Source organism: Aspergillus bombycis (genome assembly GCF_001792695.1).
Source record: "Aspergillus bombycis strain NRRL26010 chromosome Unknown contig00076, whole genome shotgun sequence".
Taxonomy (NCBI): Eukaryota; Fungi; Ascomycota; class Eurotiomycetes; order Eurotiales; family Aspergillaceae; genus Aspergillus; species Aspergillus bombycis.
The window spans coordinates 104,303-121,549 of record NW_019170078.1 but is presented as its reverse complement, the minus strand read 5'-3'; the positions used below and the strand labels follow the sequence as shown (position 1 = coordinate 121,549).

Here is a 17,247-nt window from a genome sequence, read left to right as displayed (position 1 = left end):
GGGTTCCTCGGATAGTAAATGATGCCCGGTACCAGTACGAGTATAGTTACGTAACAAGAAGCATCAAGTGAGACATACCCCATGTATACTATTGAAAATTAGGGACGATACTAAATTAGTTCCACGCATCTACGGAGTAGGACTTCCTACTTCGGACCCCGGGGGGGGAGTTCTTTCACCCCTTCATATAGTGGGGAAGAATTGATCACCCTTGGCTTAAGGCTTGTGCTCGAATTTATCCGAGCTTGGACGGCAGGAACCGTGATCGACGGCCCTCAACAGCTCACGGCCAAGAAGTAACTTGGCACTTGCTTCTAATCTTCAATAAGCACGGTCCTTTGAATTTTTGTTTGTCTTCAATTACCTTAAACCCCCCATCCTTCTAGTATTCCTAGTTCTTTAGTTCATAGGCGCCGTCTAGTAGTAGGTGGGGTTATGGAAATTACTCCGTAGTTGAATTGGTTTGGTAGGCTACGTTAGGGCAAAATAGGGTCAGCTCCTACGCCGCACTACTAGTAAATACCCCATGTAACATCACCTGATTTATAGCAATAAAAAGAAAAAGGGGGTCCCAATCTTGGCATCATCTACTTCCCATTTCCAACTCTTTCCATTCTCCACCGTACAGAACGGCGAACGAGTCGGTTCAAAGCTAGCAGATAAGTCGACCTCTTGCGACTTCGCAGCAAGCCTCGGGTATCACTCCAAGCCATTTCCCAGAAGCTGTCTTTTCATACTACTACCGCATTCTGGAGGGAGACCCGGTAGTACTGCCAGGCTCCCTTTGGTCTGGTAAACCATTCTATGGGACTCTACAGTGGTTCACTCGGAGAATAAAACATACGGATAGCGTATATCCCGGTGCAAGAGACTGGGTCTAATAGCACCCAGGGCTATACCGCACATGGTACATTACCTGCTCAGCTCGTGACCGTGAGTGGAGTCGTGGCACCGGTAATTTTCTTTTTGATGGACTCTATAACATACTCCGGAATATAGTAGCATCATCCTGAATGGTCCTAGTCAGGTATACTAAGCCTGAGCATGGGGCAATATCTCAATTATGGCTATACAACTTCAAATTGAGTTTTTCACTTGGTGTGAAAATTTTTCCTCTAATGGACATGGTAGGGGTCTCTCACGCAATATATAAGTAGCCAGTCATGGCCTTTGTACGGTCTGTCATGCAGCGGCAGTAGCAGCAGCAGGAGGTCCTGTATCTTTCTTTCTTTCTTCTTTCCTTCATGTCTATGACCAACACATTCATTCTGGGGCTTTTTATTCGTTTCTTCTCATCACTCGTGGGAGCTGCTCATCTCTTTTCTTGTCCCTCCCTATCCTTCCTTTTCTATCTCTGATCTTTTTTTTATCTTGAATTGAACCCCTTATTACGGAGCAAAGATGCTGAGTCTTCTTGTAAAAGCTGCGCTTGTCGGGCTCACTCTTGCTTCTCACTCGCATCATCGCCACATTCATCGGCGTCATGGTAGCTCTCATGCGCATACCGCATATACAGACCTAGATGTTAGCCGTCATAGGCTAAACACTAGCACAACGCTGAATGAAACAGAGAGTTCATCATTTCCGGCAGAAATGTTGCTGAACATAACGCCCTTGCACCCCATCGAGGAGGAAAAAGGAGCCTTTGCCCATTTCATGGTAAGGAACCCAACCTCAACCTTATCGATTTAAATGTAAAGGCATCCGGCTAACCTTTTAGGTTGAAAATGCGCGCAACTGGTCTCTTTCCAATTGGGAAGATGACATGAAGCTCGCAAAAGAAGCCCATATCGACGCATTCGCACTCAACTTTGCTGCCTCGTTCTCAGATTTGGCTTCCATGTCCTTGGCTTTTAAAGCCGCGGAGTCCACCGGCTTCAAGCTGTTCTTTTCTTTTGACTACGCTGGTGCCGGGCCATTCGATAAATCCCTCGTGATAGGCTGGATAAAGATCTTCAGCGGGTTTTCGCCGTATTATAAGTTCAAAGGGAAGCCATTTGTGTCTACCTTTGAAGGGCCTGGAAATGCAAAAGACTGGAAAGAGATCAAGGAAAAGACAGGTTGCTTTGTTGTGCCGTCGTGGTCTTCCCTGGGCGCAAAGGATGCTCTGGAGCTAGGCACCGCGGATGGACTATTCAGTTGGGCCGGTTGGTCATGGGCAACAAAGACATGGATACGTACGTCGATGCATCCTACTTGGATTATCTTGATCAAGCCGATGGCAAACCATATATGATGCCGGTCTCACCATGGTTTTATACCAATCTCCCCGGCTATGATAAGAATTGGCTTTGGCGAGGTGAGCTTTACTGAAGTTCAATTTTGGATTTGTGCAAAAGTTTTCGCCAGATGGACTCCATTACTGACACCTCTTAGGTGACACTCTGTGGACAGACCGTTGGGAACAAGTCATGGTGGTTCAACCAAAGTGGTTGCAGATCATCAGCTGGAATGACTACGGTGAATCCCATTATATTGGCCCTCTTCGCGATATCGACAACTATGAAGCTTTCAAGGTGGGCAAGGCACCGTTCAACTACGCCCATGGTATGCCTCATGATGGCTGGCGTCTCTTCCTACCCTACTGGATAGACACGTACAAGAAAGGAAAAGGCACAGTCACTAAGGAGGGCGTGGTTGGGTGGTATCGGCCGAACCCTGTCGCTGCATGCAAGAACGGTGGTACAACTGGGAATACGGCCAGTCAGCTGCAGCTTGAATTTGAGCCTGCTCAAGTGGTTCAGGACAAGGTCTTCTTCTCTGCACTACTGACTTCGTCGGCTACCGTCACTGTCACTGTCGGAGGCGCATCCATCCCCGCTACCTGGGAGTTTATCCCGGACGGCGGTGTTGGCGTGTACCATGGAAGCGTGGGATATGGGAGCTTTCTTGGGGATGTGAAGATTTCTATCTCTCGTTCCGGTGCTACGATTGCGGAGTTCAGCGGTCCGGCCATCACGACAAGCTGCAAGGACGGTTATAACAATTTTAATGCGTGGGTGGGGAGTGCCTCCGGTCCCAGTATCTCAGCCGTTTCACCCAAATTGTCTATTGAGAAACAGACCTGCATCCAGGGCACAGCACCGGGTAACTTCCAAGGCCTCTGTGAATTCACCTGCAAATACGGATATTGTCCCATCGGAGCCTGTCAGTGCACCAAGATGGGTGCCCCGAGAGTGAAGCCCAAGCCCACAGGCGTGGAAGGGTATCCAATCGCCGGCGAAGGATCCAGTTACATCGGCCTCTGCGCCTTTGCGTGCAACTATGGGTACTGCCCACCAGATGCATGTGGTACAACCAAGGTACCTCTGACAGAACCTACGGTTTCACCTTTCCTTCCGTCAGCCTGCACCGCGGGTACTGGCGAGGGCGACCTCCAGGGGCTATGTTCATACGCCTGTAACTACGGATATTGCCCCATTAACCACTGCAAGTGCACTGCGACGGGAGCCCTCAACCGGCCACCACCTGCCAACACAACCTTCAGTGCGGATTATATCGGAGGTGATGGGAACGATAGTGGCTTTGCAAGTTTGCATGCCAGCGTGGCTATTGTCCGGATGTTTGTGCAAGTACCGAAGGTGTGATTCCCTCTTGCACAGACGATGATGACCGCCCCGAGTGCGCTGAAGAGCTTCCTTGCGACTATAGCCTGACATTCAATTCGTTGGAGGCCTTGGAGAAGGCCTCCGGCGATATACCTAGTGGTTGCATGCCGATGTATGCAGCGCAGGTCCTCATGGACACGCTAGACACAGCGCTGGCAAACTACACCGACGTTGACAATGGCTACGACGACAAGTTCGGGTACTACGTCAAATACCTCCGCGCCATGGTCCCCGGTGCTATCTCCAAATTCGTATCGCTGAACAAAGGTGAGGGGCCAGGTAACAAGTATTTCCAGTGCAGGTGGGCCATGCCAGGCGAGGAGAAGGGGGAGTACCAGAGCTGCCCAATCATCAACACATCCGAGCAAGTGTACATTGAGTATAAGTTGATCGATGAGGATGGTTTCTTCAAGGAACTCCAGAGCAAGTACGGCATCTCAAAAGACTGGGTCGAATTCAAAACCTACCACCGTGAAGTACCCGCATGTCCTCCTTTCACAGGAATAGGACCGCCCCCGATCTGCACCCATCCCCATTTCCAGTACGAAAACTTCCCCATGGCTAAAGAGGACTTCACTATCCCCAACCCCAAGGACTCAATCAAGGACGCGCTGCCCCGTTTCAAGCAGCTCCAGCTCGATCTAGCAGCCACATGGGGCGACCTGTCTTTTTTCCTCTGGGACGGCGACGATGACGACGCCGTGGCTGCCCTGTCCATGCCGGTGTTCATGCTCCTGCAAGCCGTTGACTCCATGGCGACAGTGAAGCAGATCGGCGAAGAGGAAAAGGAGCACGAGGAAGAGGCAAAGCGTAATCTGATCCTCATCATCCTCTCCGCGGTCCTACTTATCCTACCGTTTGCCGCAGAGGTCGTCGGAGCCGTGACGGGGATCGCCTGGATCGCAGATGCTGCCACAATCGCAGACGTCAGTGCTAGCATTGCGCTAGCGGGCTATGACATTGTGAAAGATCCAAAATCAGCACCTATGGAGCTTCTGAATATCCTGTTCGCTGGTTCGGGGCGCACCGCGAAGAATTTTTCCAAGGCTGCGGACGTTCGTCGTGGCATCAAGGTGGGCGAACTGGCAAAGTTTGGGTCTGTTTTTAAGGAACATGACGAGGCTTTGCAGAGTCTTATCCGGTTTTGTAAGAAGTGATCATGGTCTTATACGATTCTGTACTCCTTTTTGATGTTTGGTGACCATGGATAGTGAAAAGCGAGTCTGTAGCCGGAGTAAAAAAATATATATAATAAAACAAAATAAATTTATTTAATATTAGTCTACAAAGATCGACGAACCAACCTAAGGAGCTTTCATAAGATAGAATACCAGACATTCCTTCACCTACTAATAAATACCCCGGAAACAATTTCCCTTCATTCCTCTTGCATAACACCCTTCAGTAACACTCTTCAAAGACAAAAAGACATAGTCCTCTTACCTAGATTATCTCTCGCAACAACACACGGATTGCCATCCCTTGTACACTATCCCACTTTTATCATGGCTACAACAACTTTTCATCCAACCTTAGCAGTTTCCCCTACCTGGGCCTGAAGGAAAACAAGGGGCATCCTCAGAGTACCTTCGTAACAAAAACCCCCGGCCTTCATCTCTCCTTACCCAACCTTGCAAATACGAGTCACACTTGGCGAGAACTTTCTATACCAAGTCTCCATACATACAGTCACTCACTCACTCACTCACTCAATTACTAAATCAGTTAGACAGTTGGATATTTTCGTGTAGTACAGAATATGTGAGTGAACTAAGCCTAACCCCTTCCACCCTTGTTACTTCAAGCTTTTGAAGGCCATTCCCCCCGGTCAACCGTGGTATAGTTACCCCCTCCTCCCCCTAGGGAATACTTGCTGGCCCTGGGAAACCACCACTGTACCCCATCGAGAGGAAGACAGACCTGAACAAGATAGCGTGCGGCGCTCTGCATGTTGTGGGCATATCCGGGGGGGCGGATTCCCCAATTCGCGCACTGTACAGGACATATAGGCAAGTCCGATTTCCCCCCCACCCCCCCCAAAAAAAGGCTGGTAGTATGTACGAAGGGGAAGTGTATATGTGTTTTGTCGGTCTTTTACCTCCTTTCTAAGATGTGTTGGTTACTTGGTTGTTGCAGTCGGTGGACTTCGGGCTTTTGCTAGTACTTAGTAGTTAGGGCGCATGAATATCCGTGCCCTAACTCTCTTCCTCGACCGGTTGGTTTACTCGTCCTTTTTGGCCTTGCTGGATTCTGGGGCTTATTAGTAGTAGTGGGGGCGTTAATATAATCAAAGGTATGGCCTTTAGGTCTGTAAATAAAAACCTTCGTGAATATTGAGTGATTTAATGAGGGCTCCCCTTGGCCCCGTGATGAACCGCCACCCAGAAGACGGAAAGAGGGCTACTAGATTACCTCCCAACCTTCATGGACAGAATCTTCATTATAGATGTCTAGCTCTCTACAAGATCGTTACAATCGTCCTAGCAAATCCAGGTGCAGGATAAAGGTGTATATTGTATGTATCCCAGGCCCGTCCCAACCACCCGACCTTAGGGCCTGAACCTCGATATGATATCGAGATGCAGTAGTAAATAGTTCAATGAGGCGGTCTGGTATAATCCGTCCTCTGACATACATGAATGATATAGTATAACATGATAAGAGAGTAATTGGTATCAAAGAAATGCGTCCCATGCCCATCCAAATATATAACGAGGCGGCTACTGCCGTCCTCAACGGTATAAAGAGAAATAAAAAGCCGATGCAAATGACCAAGGGGTATCTTCCAACAATGCCAACATTTCGTAAGAAAAAGAAGCATATCATGTCGTTATATAATCCTCAAATTCCCAAGCTCCAAGCACAACCCATATCCTCCGCGGCTGCAACCCCTAGTCAGATTGGGGAACCAGCTTGTCCTTCCGGGGGACGGTGGTCATGCATCTTGGGGATGCCACAATCACCAGCTTTGACACCCCGGATCGTGGACAAGAGGTTGGACTCGGGGCTGCAGCACTAAATAGCCTGAACCCAGGGATCCTCCAACGCTTCGAAAATCGTCATTCGCCTTTCCGGAAACGGGTGCAGCATCCGGAGAAGCAGGGTCGCAAGCTCCTTCTCCCGAAATACAGCGGCGAAAGGTGTAAGTGGGAAGTTGTCTGCCGTTACAGGTACTTCGGGGTATTCTTCGAGGAGGTACTGCCAGCTTCCTTGGAAGACTTGGTAGACTTCGTCATCGTCGTTGGCTAGTTCCCAGGGTAATCTGCCGACGAAGAGTGCGAAGGCGGTTATGGCGCAGCTCCACACATCGAGGGCTCGGGCGTCGTAGTAGTCTATAAAGAAATCAGTATGAGGATTATATCGGTACGTTGCAAAGGAAGAGTGGGTACATACCGCTGCAGTCAAGTACCTCTGGTGGAAAGTAGGCAGGTGTGCCGCGGAGACGAGTAGGGAAGCTGCGGACCGGGCCAAGTTCCCTCTCCCCTTGGCTGTTGGGAGGGAGGAAGTCAGCAAAGACCTCGGAGAGCCCAAAGTCGATAATCTTGAGGACGTTATCATCGGCCAGGACCATGTTCTCCGGTTTAATATCGTGGTGTGCGATACCATGGCTATGCATGTGTGCAACACCCCTGAGCATTTGTTTAAGGAGGCACTTTTTGTCCCCATGGCGAAGAGTGTTCCCTTGGATCAAGTCACACAGATCGCCATGGGGACAGTACTCCATAACAAAAGCCAGGCGACGCTTGTATTTGCAGAGGCTGATAACCTCGATGATATTCGGATGATGGAGGCCCCTGGCGATGTTGAACTCCCTGCGAGCCCGGTCCGCATATAACAAGTCGAGCTCTCCTTCCTCCCTGTTGAGGAACTTGGCCGCATACTTCACCAGCGTGCCCTGCTCTTTCCTATGCACGATCTTGACTTTGGCGAAGTTACCATTGCCGATGGTGTCATTTGTCGACTGAAACTCCTTGTGGAGCTTTTGAATTATGTATTTTTCCGTCTTCGCGGGTGACGGTGACCGGGTTTTGGTGGAGCTGCTTGAGCAGCGTCGCTTTTCCACTTTGTCTTGGATGCTGAGTTGTGCCATTGGTATGGGCACTTATGGGGGTATTTCGAGGTGTTTCGGGATAGTAGCAAGCGTCGGCTGCTTGATATTCGAGGAGACTGTGGTATACTCGCGTATACCAAGTTAGAAGTGATATATAAAGCAAGTTTGATGAGTGAGCTAGCTGGTAGTTCAAAAGGGAGACAACGAGATGAGTGTAGTAGAGAAGATGCAGGAGATGGTGCAGACAGGCCAGGCTATCGTACTGAGTGCCCGGCGAAGAATTATCTCATAGTTTGCGACTACTGTACTGAATGACTATATAGATAGGGTCCCATGGATTGACCATATGGAGTCATCTCCATAACCCCACGATCTCCCCAGATTTCATAGCAAACCATGGTTGGCGTCAGGGGGAAAATTAAAATACTGAAGGAGTAGATTTTGTTGGTGCTCTACGCAGCCCAATCCCGAATACAACAGTACTCATAGTGGTCTCGAGAAAAATAAGTAGTGTAGTGTAGAGAAGGGGGGGCAGAGCCTAGGGTTGAAGGAAGAGTCATGGTGAAGTATACAATCAATTCCCTTAACGAGTGGATGGCAGGTCATACGGTAAATTACGGAATACTTTGTGTCGGCGTCGAAATTTGCTTAGAAGAAAAACTAGCCAGTAAACGTTCTCTATGGGGTAACTATGATGGTTGAATTACTGACGTCTGCATTACTTGGAGGCTACTCTGCCTGTACATCCATCCGCCTTCAATACCAATTCTCCAAGAGACCTCTGGACGGCGACAGGGCGTGTGAAAAGCATGCCGAAGACCTCTTGACACTGTAAAACTTGCCTTACCTTCCTGAGTACGACAAGAGGAGAGGGGGCTACTAGACAAGACATCCAAGTCGAGTAGGGGACAAGAACGGTGGGCTTGTAGTTTAGCGCGCCTCACACTTATTGTCTAGGTTGCAGCGAGAATTTTCTGGGTTGCAACGTAATCGAACCATAGCGTTTCTTTGGGTCAGAGCCTTCGTAAGAGCCTGTGAAAGCATCTCACGTGCTGTAGTGGCATGGGTAGGCTCGAGAAGGCTATACACGCGGGACTCGGAAGTCTATATCACAGCTCTTGGATACCAGGCTGTGATATGAGCCCTAGGCTAGCCAGGTCGTGAATCCTCTTCGGCGTGTCTCATGCTGGGGTGTAAGCAGTATGTTCCCGAGAACATCAATGGCTCCTTTTGTCTCAGTCTGAAAACGTTGACCGGGGATGGTAATGTGTGTGTGCCTGACACGGCCAATCGCTTGCATCAGAATGAGCCAACCGTAAAGGCATCAGTGAATGGTGCGTCTCGACTACGTGGGACTTCTCAAAAGTCTTGAACACCCGTCTCTCCTTGTAGTCTCGATCTGACGTCACCGCCACTTGTACCTTCGACGATCCATTCAGGTTCTTCATCGTCGAAATATCGCTCTTGCTCTTCGTTCCAGTCATCATAATCGTCATTCTCATCAACAGTGGCATAGTCGAAGTCGTGGTCTTCGCCCCTTATAAATCGCAGTGTCATCTCCCATTGCCAGGTCTTTTCACCTTCTTCCTTGCTCGTCGGTATCTCATCTTTGTCCTCCGCGAGGATTTCCCCGTTCGGGCCACGGCTATAGCTAAACATTGCATTGGGATCCGGATGAGACAGGGCATCCATCTTGGCCTCCGAACGATAAAGGTCCGCTTGAAGGATGCCCGAGAACCCTTTGGCTCGCCCTTCAGCCTCTCGCTCCGCCGGTGTCTGGAATCGGCGGATCAAGCGATCGTACAGCAACGGGTCTACAACGCTAGAGTGTTAGCTTTGGTCATCTTTTCCCGACTGCGATAGCAAATGCGATCAGTCGCGGAAAAGAAAGGAAAGAGCGAGCGGACCGGCTAGCTCGAGATCAGCAGAGAAATACTCCGGATGGGTATCCAGATAGCGTTTCCGACGATTCTTGACCAGCGTCGCGGGGGACAGTGGCATTGAGCCGGACGTGGGCTTTGGGTCATTCTCTGCTTGAACCCCCGTACCCATTGGGAAAAAAGGCATATTCAGCGGTCGACCGGGGAATCGTATGGTTGATTGCACAAAGGGAGCACAAAGGGAGCAGGCAGGCAGTGGATGATGAAGTCGGCGAGGGGGACTGAAAGTGACAAGCGGTGGCGGTTTCCATCATGCAGAGCTCCATAAATTCAGCCTAAACTGTTTTGGGCCGGAGGGACTGCGGCAAATTTCGCCCAAGAGTCAAATAAATAATATAATTATATAAATCTCCGCCGTCGCCTTTCAATCAACGAATAACAGCTCGCCTGGGCCGGAGTATGGACTTTGGCCTTTCTACCTGAAGAAAGGATAGGTGAGAACCACCTCCTGTTTGTTTCACATCGCGCGTTGGGAGTGGCGCTTGGCTCGTTCACCAACGCCATCCCCTACGCGCACCTCTCCCCTACTACTACCCTACCCACTGACTTGACATGCATTGAACCTACGAGTTAACCAACGCTTTCAGTGAAGCCTCCCCAGACCAAGCACACAACGTTTCTGCGCAGATTCCAAGCCAGAAGTAGTAGTCTGTGGAGGTCCGGCGCCATGTCGTCTTTGGAAGAAATTATTCAGCAGGTCAACTCGAGAAGACTGTGGCGAGGCGCGGCATTGTTGGCCCTCGCCGCTTTCTCGTCGCCTGTGTTTGTGCTGACCCTGGCTCCGGTGTACGGCTCTGCTCCGTCGCATATCTTCCACGGCTATGGGGTTGCCATTACTGCTGCGATCGGGTGGTTTCTCAAGGATGTTATTCAGCAGTTGACCAACCGCCGGGCTGTGTATCTACTCCCAGTCGTCGCATTCTGGTACCCCACCATCCAGTACTTTTTGCTCCAGCAGAGCTCCTCCTTTGGGAACCCTACCGGTGCCGTGATCACTGAGGTGGTTGCCTTCTATCCTTTTGTTTTGCTCTCCGTTGCCTGTGCCGCCAAATTGGTGCAAGCTGGCCTCAACCTTGAACGCTATGGTGATATTGCCAAAGAGCATGTCCCCCTCATTAGCTCGTATGTCGTTTATACTTTCGCAGAGAAGCTTGCGAAATCCTTCATTGCGAGGTTTATCGGTTCATTCTGGCTTTTCTCAAGCACAGGCCTTCAGTTCTTCGTGGCAATCTTGTGCTCTACCGTCATTCCATCTAAGTGGCTCCTCTTGGCCATTCCCTCCATCCTCTTCACACTCACCTCTAATGTGCACCTGCCTTTGGGAATCACAACATCGGGGCTCAGATCCACGCTTAATGAGGAGGGATTTGCACTAGTGGACCGGCAGGAGTCCTCAACCGGTTATATATCGGTTTTGGATAGTCTTGAGGATGGCTTCCGGGTGATGCGATGTGACCATAGCCTCCTTGGAGGCCAGTGGACCAAGACCTATCGCAACTACAACCCCAAGGTTCAGGACCCGATTTATGCAGTTTTCTCTTTGCTCGAGGCCGTCCGGCTGGCGGAAACGGACCACGGAGCTCACCGAGTAGACGCAGACAGCAAGGCACTGGTCATGTGAGTCAAAACTAAACACTCCTACTTCCTCAAGCTAACTGTATCTCAGTGGACTTGGAGTCGGTACTACACCTGCTGCACTCATCACTCACGGGATCGAGACCACCATTGTCGAGATTGACCCTGTCGTCCACAAGTTCGCCAGCAAATACTTCCACCTCCCATCTAACCACATTGCAGCCATCGAAGACGCCACACTGTTCGTTGACCGCGCTTTGAAATCTCCCAAGCCCACCCAATATGACTACATCGTCCACGACGTGTTCACTGGCGGCGCAGAACCAATTGAGCTCTTCTCCATTGAGTTCCTCGGAGGTCTTAACTCTCTCCTTAAGGAAGACGGTATCATCGCAATGGTAAGTTCATGCTTAATTAACCCTTCCAGCTTACACTAACCCTGGACAGAACTACGCTGGTGACCTGTCCCTTTACCCGGCCGCCCTCACCGTCCGTACCATCCAAGCCGTCTTCCCGTCTTGCCGGTTTTTCCGTGAAGACTCAGGCGAAGAGGGCAACGGAGATTTCACGAACATGGTCATTTTCTGTAAGAAGGACTCTGCTACTCCTCTTCGTTTCAGGGATCCTGTCCCTGCCGACTTCCTGGACAGCAAGTTCCGTGAGACATACCTTGTGCCCAAGCATGAGATTGATCCGGCTATTTTCACCACCGTCACCGGTGGACAGCGTGTCCTGAGGGCCAAGGACACCGGTAAGCTTTATAGGTGGCAGGACCAGGGTGCTCTGGAGCACTGGGGTATCATGAGGAAGGTTCTGCCAGATGCTGTGTGGGAGAATTGGTAGAGTTTCTGCTTTATATCATATATAACTTTACTGTATAGTATCAACTGCCCAGTGTGGGCCTGGTTCTACCTTTTCACGGCTTTTTGGATAGGATAATTGAAATGCTATTTGTTTTGTTTGTCAGCTAGAGTATGTAAACTATGTATCGCGCGACATTGGTAAAGGTATACACGGCGGTGTATTGGCTCGCTCCTTGGTGGTTCGGCACGCATGGGAGACAGGTAAGCAGGCATGAATCGAATTCTAAACAAATAATAACTAACGACAGAGAAAAAGTATCAATCAGGGAGTATAAACAAAATGCAAAAAGATATGGAGATGCGGGGAATTGAACCCCGGACCTTTCACATGCTAAGCGAACATTATACCACTAAACCACATCCCCAATTCGATGTAAGAGGGGTCTCAAAAGTGCTACATAAGCAAATACTATTCTTCATGCATATAATCCATACCTAACGTTGAGTCATTGGCTGTGAAGCCGGTCATATCTTCGTGGCTAATTGTGGTTTCTCCTGTTGCATAAGTGAGGTATACCGGCATATAATTCACCCGTTGTCGAGAATATGGCATGAGACTACCGCTGACTCTCCCTTGTGTAGTCGTTGGTTGTACGTCAATTCAGTATAACCATGTGTGCGGTGGATTTACTTCCCTTGGGATATATATCTCTGGGATCCTCAACAGACGATAGCACCACACACCCGGGCCACACAACCACAGAAATACAGTGCATCACTCTAGCACACAAGGGCCACCAGCTGCCGTCCATATCCCAGTTTGTAAGCGAGCCACATCACGCACCCAGCAATGAAAGTAGCAATCGCTAATTCACAGATAGTCTCCATCCTCAACCCTAACCCAACCCCAACACAAGAGATCGAGCCAACAGAACTACAGACAGAAAGGGAAACTAGCGACCGAATCCATACAAAACAAATAATATCACAGCCTGTCTCGACCAGAACGGATACACTGTAAAGCGTTACTCCCACCTTACTGTATGGTTGGTCTCCTCCCAACACAACCCGTAGCACGGATGTAGACGTCCACAATAAACCCCGTAATACAGAAAGGCTCGACGCCCATACTAAATCTAGGAGTTACAGACGGGGAGCACACCACGTAGCGCCATGGGATTTAAGGAGCTGACCCGAGGAACAAGCGATCCCACGTGTCCGAAAGCCAAGATAGTGGAACAGATCTGCCAACAAAAGCCATGGATGTTAATGGTTCTTATTCTAACCCAATCGAACTGGCTGAGACACTTTGGTGCGCCAGATGGCCTTTCTTTCCATGAATCCCCGGAGTTATTTGGCATGTAGCGTAATACATACAGTCGTAACCCTACTCATACTGAATAACTATAGGATGCATGTACCTATAGGAAGAGGTCGCTCTAAGCTACATAGGGCATAGGTTGGCCAAGGCATACCCTAGGCTAATAGTGCATTATATTGCTCTGGTATTTCAACCAATTGGGGATGTGGTTTAGTGGTATAATGTTCGCTTAGCATGTGAAAGGTCCGGGGTTCAATTCCCCGCATCTCCATCTTTTTTGCCCTTCATATTTTCTTTACCTTTTTACACGGTTTAGACATCTACGAGTTGTCTCGAAGTCGCAACATTGTTTAATGTGTCCTGCTCACATCGTAGAAGGTTCGTAGACAGCCCCGTTCGAACGTCAAACTTCCAATGAACTAGATCCATACTGTCCGTCCATATCTACAACTCGATTCACTACTACCTTGAATAACCAACATGCCAGCTACCTGGCAACCCCACTCTTGCCATATATCTAGTACCACCAACAGTTGTTTTCAAAGAAGATATGTTTGGATCCAACACCGTGAATGCCGGCATGGGCTTGCCCCTGCGTATACATCAAGATGTGATATCTGGTTGTCTTGGCATTGGGGCTTGCCACGTCAAGTGACCTATACGGCTACTCTATCCACAAGGAGGAAGGTAGGTAGTAGTAGGTGTAGGGCGCGTTTGCAGGTCTAGGTAGGGCAGTGTGATAGCCTAGCTGCCAGATTCGGGAAGTGTCATCATTAAATGTATATCCTATTTGAATGATATGCGTATGTATATAGGTATCTAAGGGTATAATACAGATAAGCCGCCTAAAACAGAGACTTTGGATAAAGACAAAACACAGCAGCCAGCAGATCACTCAACTGAATGGAGGCGGATCTCCTCATCTGGAACGTCATCCGATGGGACATGTTTGTAAGACCGTGTTCTCCGACGGCGGATCAAAAGATAGATACTGGCCGCGATACCACTCACTATACCGCAAAGTACGATAAGGACGAAAATCCCACTGACATTTCGAACGAGATCGTACGTTTCATGCACCAGCTGGGCAATCTGCCTCACATCTGCATCAGCCGGGTGCGGGAATTGCATGTTGTTGTTGTTGTTGTTGTTGTTGTTGTTGTTTTTTAAGTTATCGGCCTCTTCGTCAGCAATTGTTTGCTTATTAGCGTTCGATTTGGGGGCCTTGGGGTCATCTGGTTTAAGGGTTTTGAGATCGCCCTTGAATCCAGCCGCACCCCAGTTATCGGGGATTTTGCTCCTCTGGACCCGAGAAGTGCCCAGGACTCGGCCTTCGTGATCAACCGCTTCCGCGGTCACCCAGTCCAGGTATCCGCGGGCGATGAACATCGTCTCAAAATCAGTCTTGGTGGCGTTCCCAACAAGGATAGGGTGGCCATTCTTCGCAGCCCGCGCGTAGAAGTTCCACCCAGCGATATCGGTGGCACCATTCCAACTGACATAGAAAGTCGTCGAGAGGTCTGTCTGATCCGTGCCCCACACAGAGGAGACCAGGTCAGGAGGTGCACTGGGGCGGCCGGTGAACTCAAACTTGTATGCACGATAGGTCGAGTAGCGCGAGGAAGCAAAGTTTGCATTCAGCAAAGTGTCCCCTTCGGGTGAGAACTCAGAAATATAGCCCCTTTCACTCCATCCAACAAACACGTTATTGTTTGGGAGCAGCTGAGTATTGCCACGGAGTCGCGTGAGACCACCATCGGGGCGGTTATGGCGTCGGATAACTCTCGCAGTCTTGGGGGATGTGCTGGTATCTAGCTCGATGAAAAGAGCTGATGATACATCCTCGTCATTGCTGAATTCATCAGAGGCATTATTCAGGAGCGAAATCACATGGTGCGTCCCATTAGACTCAATGAATTTTGCATCGTGCTGCTTGGAGAATGTGAAGTCTTGTTCAAAATCAGTGTACTGCCCGCCCAGCCGCCACATAATATTCCCATCCCTGCCGGAAACCATGTAAATCGTGTTGGTAAACCGGTAGGAGATAATGTAGTCGCCATCATCGTTCTTGTCAATTGAGTTAATGTGGACATAATCCCATCCTGGTGGCCCCACGGGAGGGGTCTCCTTGTTGACAGTGACCGATTCACTCAGGGCAACTTTGTCGACGCCATCCCAAACATAATTGATCTTTTCCGAGCTCAAATCGATCTGGACAAACCCGCCCGACAAAATATGCGTATGTTCGCCAGGGCGGTCCAGTGTGTCCAAGGCGATTTCATGTTCTCGGTAAGTGATGGCCATAGCCGTTTTGCCATCGTCGAGGATATTGAACTCGTGTATATCAAAGGCACCGTACTCATCCGGCATAGGAACTTTCTTTTTGATGTCATAAGCATTGTCTAGTACGACGCCATATCCATTATCCGAGTGATCGTAGGCGATTTGCCAGACCAACGAGAGGTGTGGTTTGTCACCAATGCTATGGACTACCTTGAAGTCGAAGATGTTGCGGTTATCAAACATGGGCGAGCCAGCCCAGATGAGCATCTATAGTGCAGGGAATCGGTTAGTCTTTTTTTTTTTTTTTTTTTTTTTGGCGGATTGCGGGGTGTGGGACGTTGGGATTTATCAAGTGAGACATACCCCATCGCCATCATAAATATAGGGTCCGATCTGGTATGGCTGGTATTTTTGCGACGGTGGTTCCGGGGCGATGTTTCCATAAGGCGCGACGAACCAGTAGCCCGGGCTGACGCGATCGCGATCTTTGTAGTACACTTCATATTTTAACGCCCTGACACCCGGGAGCTAGACGGGGTTCCCCTTGTTTTTAGCACCGGATCTTGCCAATATCGTGCTGGCCTTGGAGATCACTTTTTAGCTTACCGTCACAAAGGACATTAAGTCGTCATCGGCGCTAGATTGTGCAAATGCCGTAAGCGCCAATTGGAGCAGTGCAACAATGGGGAAAATCATCCTCTCATGGGTAGGGAACTAGTAGACAGATGATAGAAAGGGAGGTCTGGCCTGTAGGAAAAGACAAAAGAAAGCCGCATGAAGTAGGAAAGAATGGATGATAACCAGGTAAAATCAAATAAAAGAATGTGTAGGTAGAAAGAAATTCAAGATCAGCTGCTTCATGAATTTTTGGTGACAAGCAGGGAGTCCAGCACCCAGGCTCTCTCTCTCTCTCTCTCTCTCTCTCTCTATGTACAGGGGAGGGTGGGAAATAAGTTGATCAAGTGGGCAAGGATTACGTTGAACCTGGAAGGACTTAGTATAAATCTAGTGGGCGTTGCACCTCCATGAACGGTGCAATGAAACGGCACCGGCCCGCCTTGAATCCCTGTTGGTCATAGTCGTTCGCTTCGTGAGGATGCGCCGCAGCCCTGCGAGCTGTGAGTTGTTAAGCTGTAACGCCTGGTGGGTCGGTGGCTTCTCGGCATTAGCCTGGTATACGTAAAGATTGTCCATCCACCCGGCTCTCGGAGTAAAATCCACCGCGTCATGTTTCAGGTCCCCTCGGTCTTATTCTTCCGCCGTGGTCTTGGGACTCTTGGAGACGTGTACCTGCAGATTGAACAAGTTATACACAGTCGAAACTTAGTACAGTACGGAGTATGTCGGTGTTTTACTGGAGGAACTATAAAGCAAGTCCCATGTTCTCCCGAAGGGTTGAAACCGCCAGGAACTCCATGGCGATCGCTGTTTCCCAAGCTGTACCTTGTGGAGTTGTGATAACTATGCCAAGACTGTTTTTATTTCATCCCCGGGCTCTTATAAGATAAACACGACAATACAAGGGCTATGCCTCCGACATCTTGTACTATCTCGTATGAGCGAGCAGGTTGTTGCTAACTGGAATATTGGAGCCAAACCACGTGGTTTTAGGTTAACCGTTAAGCTGGACCCATTTTGTTAGGGTGGCGTGACAGAAGATGCCTTA

At 49.4% G+C, this 17,247-nt stretch overlaps 5 protein-coding genes across 5 annotated transcripts; 2 read left to right on the top strand and 3 right to left on the bottom strand.

Annotated features, from left to right (window-relative positions):
- Positions 1-1,401: 1,401 nt before the first annotated feature.
- On the top strand, positions 1,402-4,765 carry ABOM_008232 (glycoside hydrolase family 71 protein; the record flags this gene model as incomplete). The annotated part of the gene is made up of 4 exons (XM_022535361.1): positions 1,402-1,659; positions 1,721-2,177; positions 2,377-3,531; positions 3,603-4,765. The coding sequence occupies 4 exons, from the start codon at positions 1,402-1,404 to the stop codon at positions 4,763-4,765; spliced, it is 3,033 nt and encodes a 1,010-aa protein (XP_022386813.1).
- A 1,858-nt stretch (positions 4,766-6,623) lies between these two features.
- Positions 6,624-7,698, bottom strand: ABOM_008231 (putative serine/threonine protein kinase; the record flags this gene model as incomplete). The annotated part of the gene is made up of 2 exons (XM_022535360.1): positions 6,624-6,940; positions 7,002-7,698. 2 exons carry the CDS (start codon positions 7,696-7,698, stop codon positions 6,624-6,626), a joined length of 1,014 nt encoding a protein of 337 aa, XP_022386854.1.
- A 1,320-nt stretch (positions 7,699-9,018) lies between these two features.
- ABOM_008230 (uncharacterized protein) lies at positions 9,019-9,711 on the bottom strand (the record flags this gene model as incomplete). The annotated part of the gene is made up of 2 exons (XM_022535359.1): positions 9,019-9,473; positions 9,567-9,711. 2 exons carry the CDS (start codon positions 9,709-9,711, stop codon positions 9,019-9,021), a joined length of 600 nt encoding a protein of 199 aa, XP_022386812.1.
- Positions 9,712-10,266: 555 nt separating this feature from the next.
- On the top strand, positions 10,267-12,017 carry ABOM_008229 (spermidine synthase; the record flags this gene model as incomplete). Its single annotated transcript, XM_022535358.1, has 3 exons — positions 10,267-11,216; positions 11,266-11,572; positions 11,622-12,017. 3 exons carry the CDS (start codon positions 10,267-10,269, stop codon positions 12,015-12,017), a joined length of 1,653 nt encoding a protein of 550 aa, XP_022386842.1.
- Positions 12,018-14,189: 2,172 nt separating this feature from the next.
- On the bottom strand, positions 14,190-16,277 carry ABOM_008228 (uncharacterized protein; the record flags this gene model as incomplete). Its single annotated transcript, XM_022535357.1, has 3 exons — positions 14,190-15,848; positions 15,945-16,109; positions 16,188-16,277. 3 exons carry the CDS (start codon positions 16,275-16,277, stop codon positions 14,190-14,192), a joined length of 1,914 nt encoding a protein of 637 aa, XP_022386843.1.
- Between the last annotated feature and the right edge of the window lie 970 nt (positions 16,278-17,247).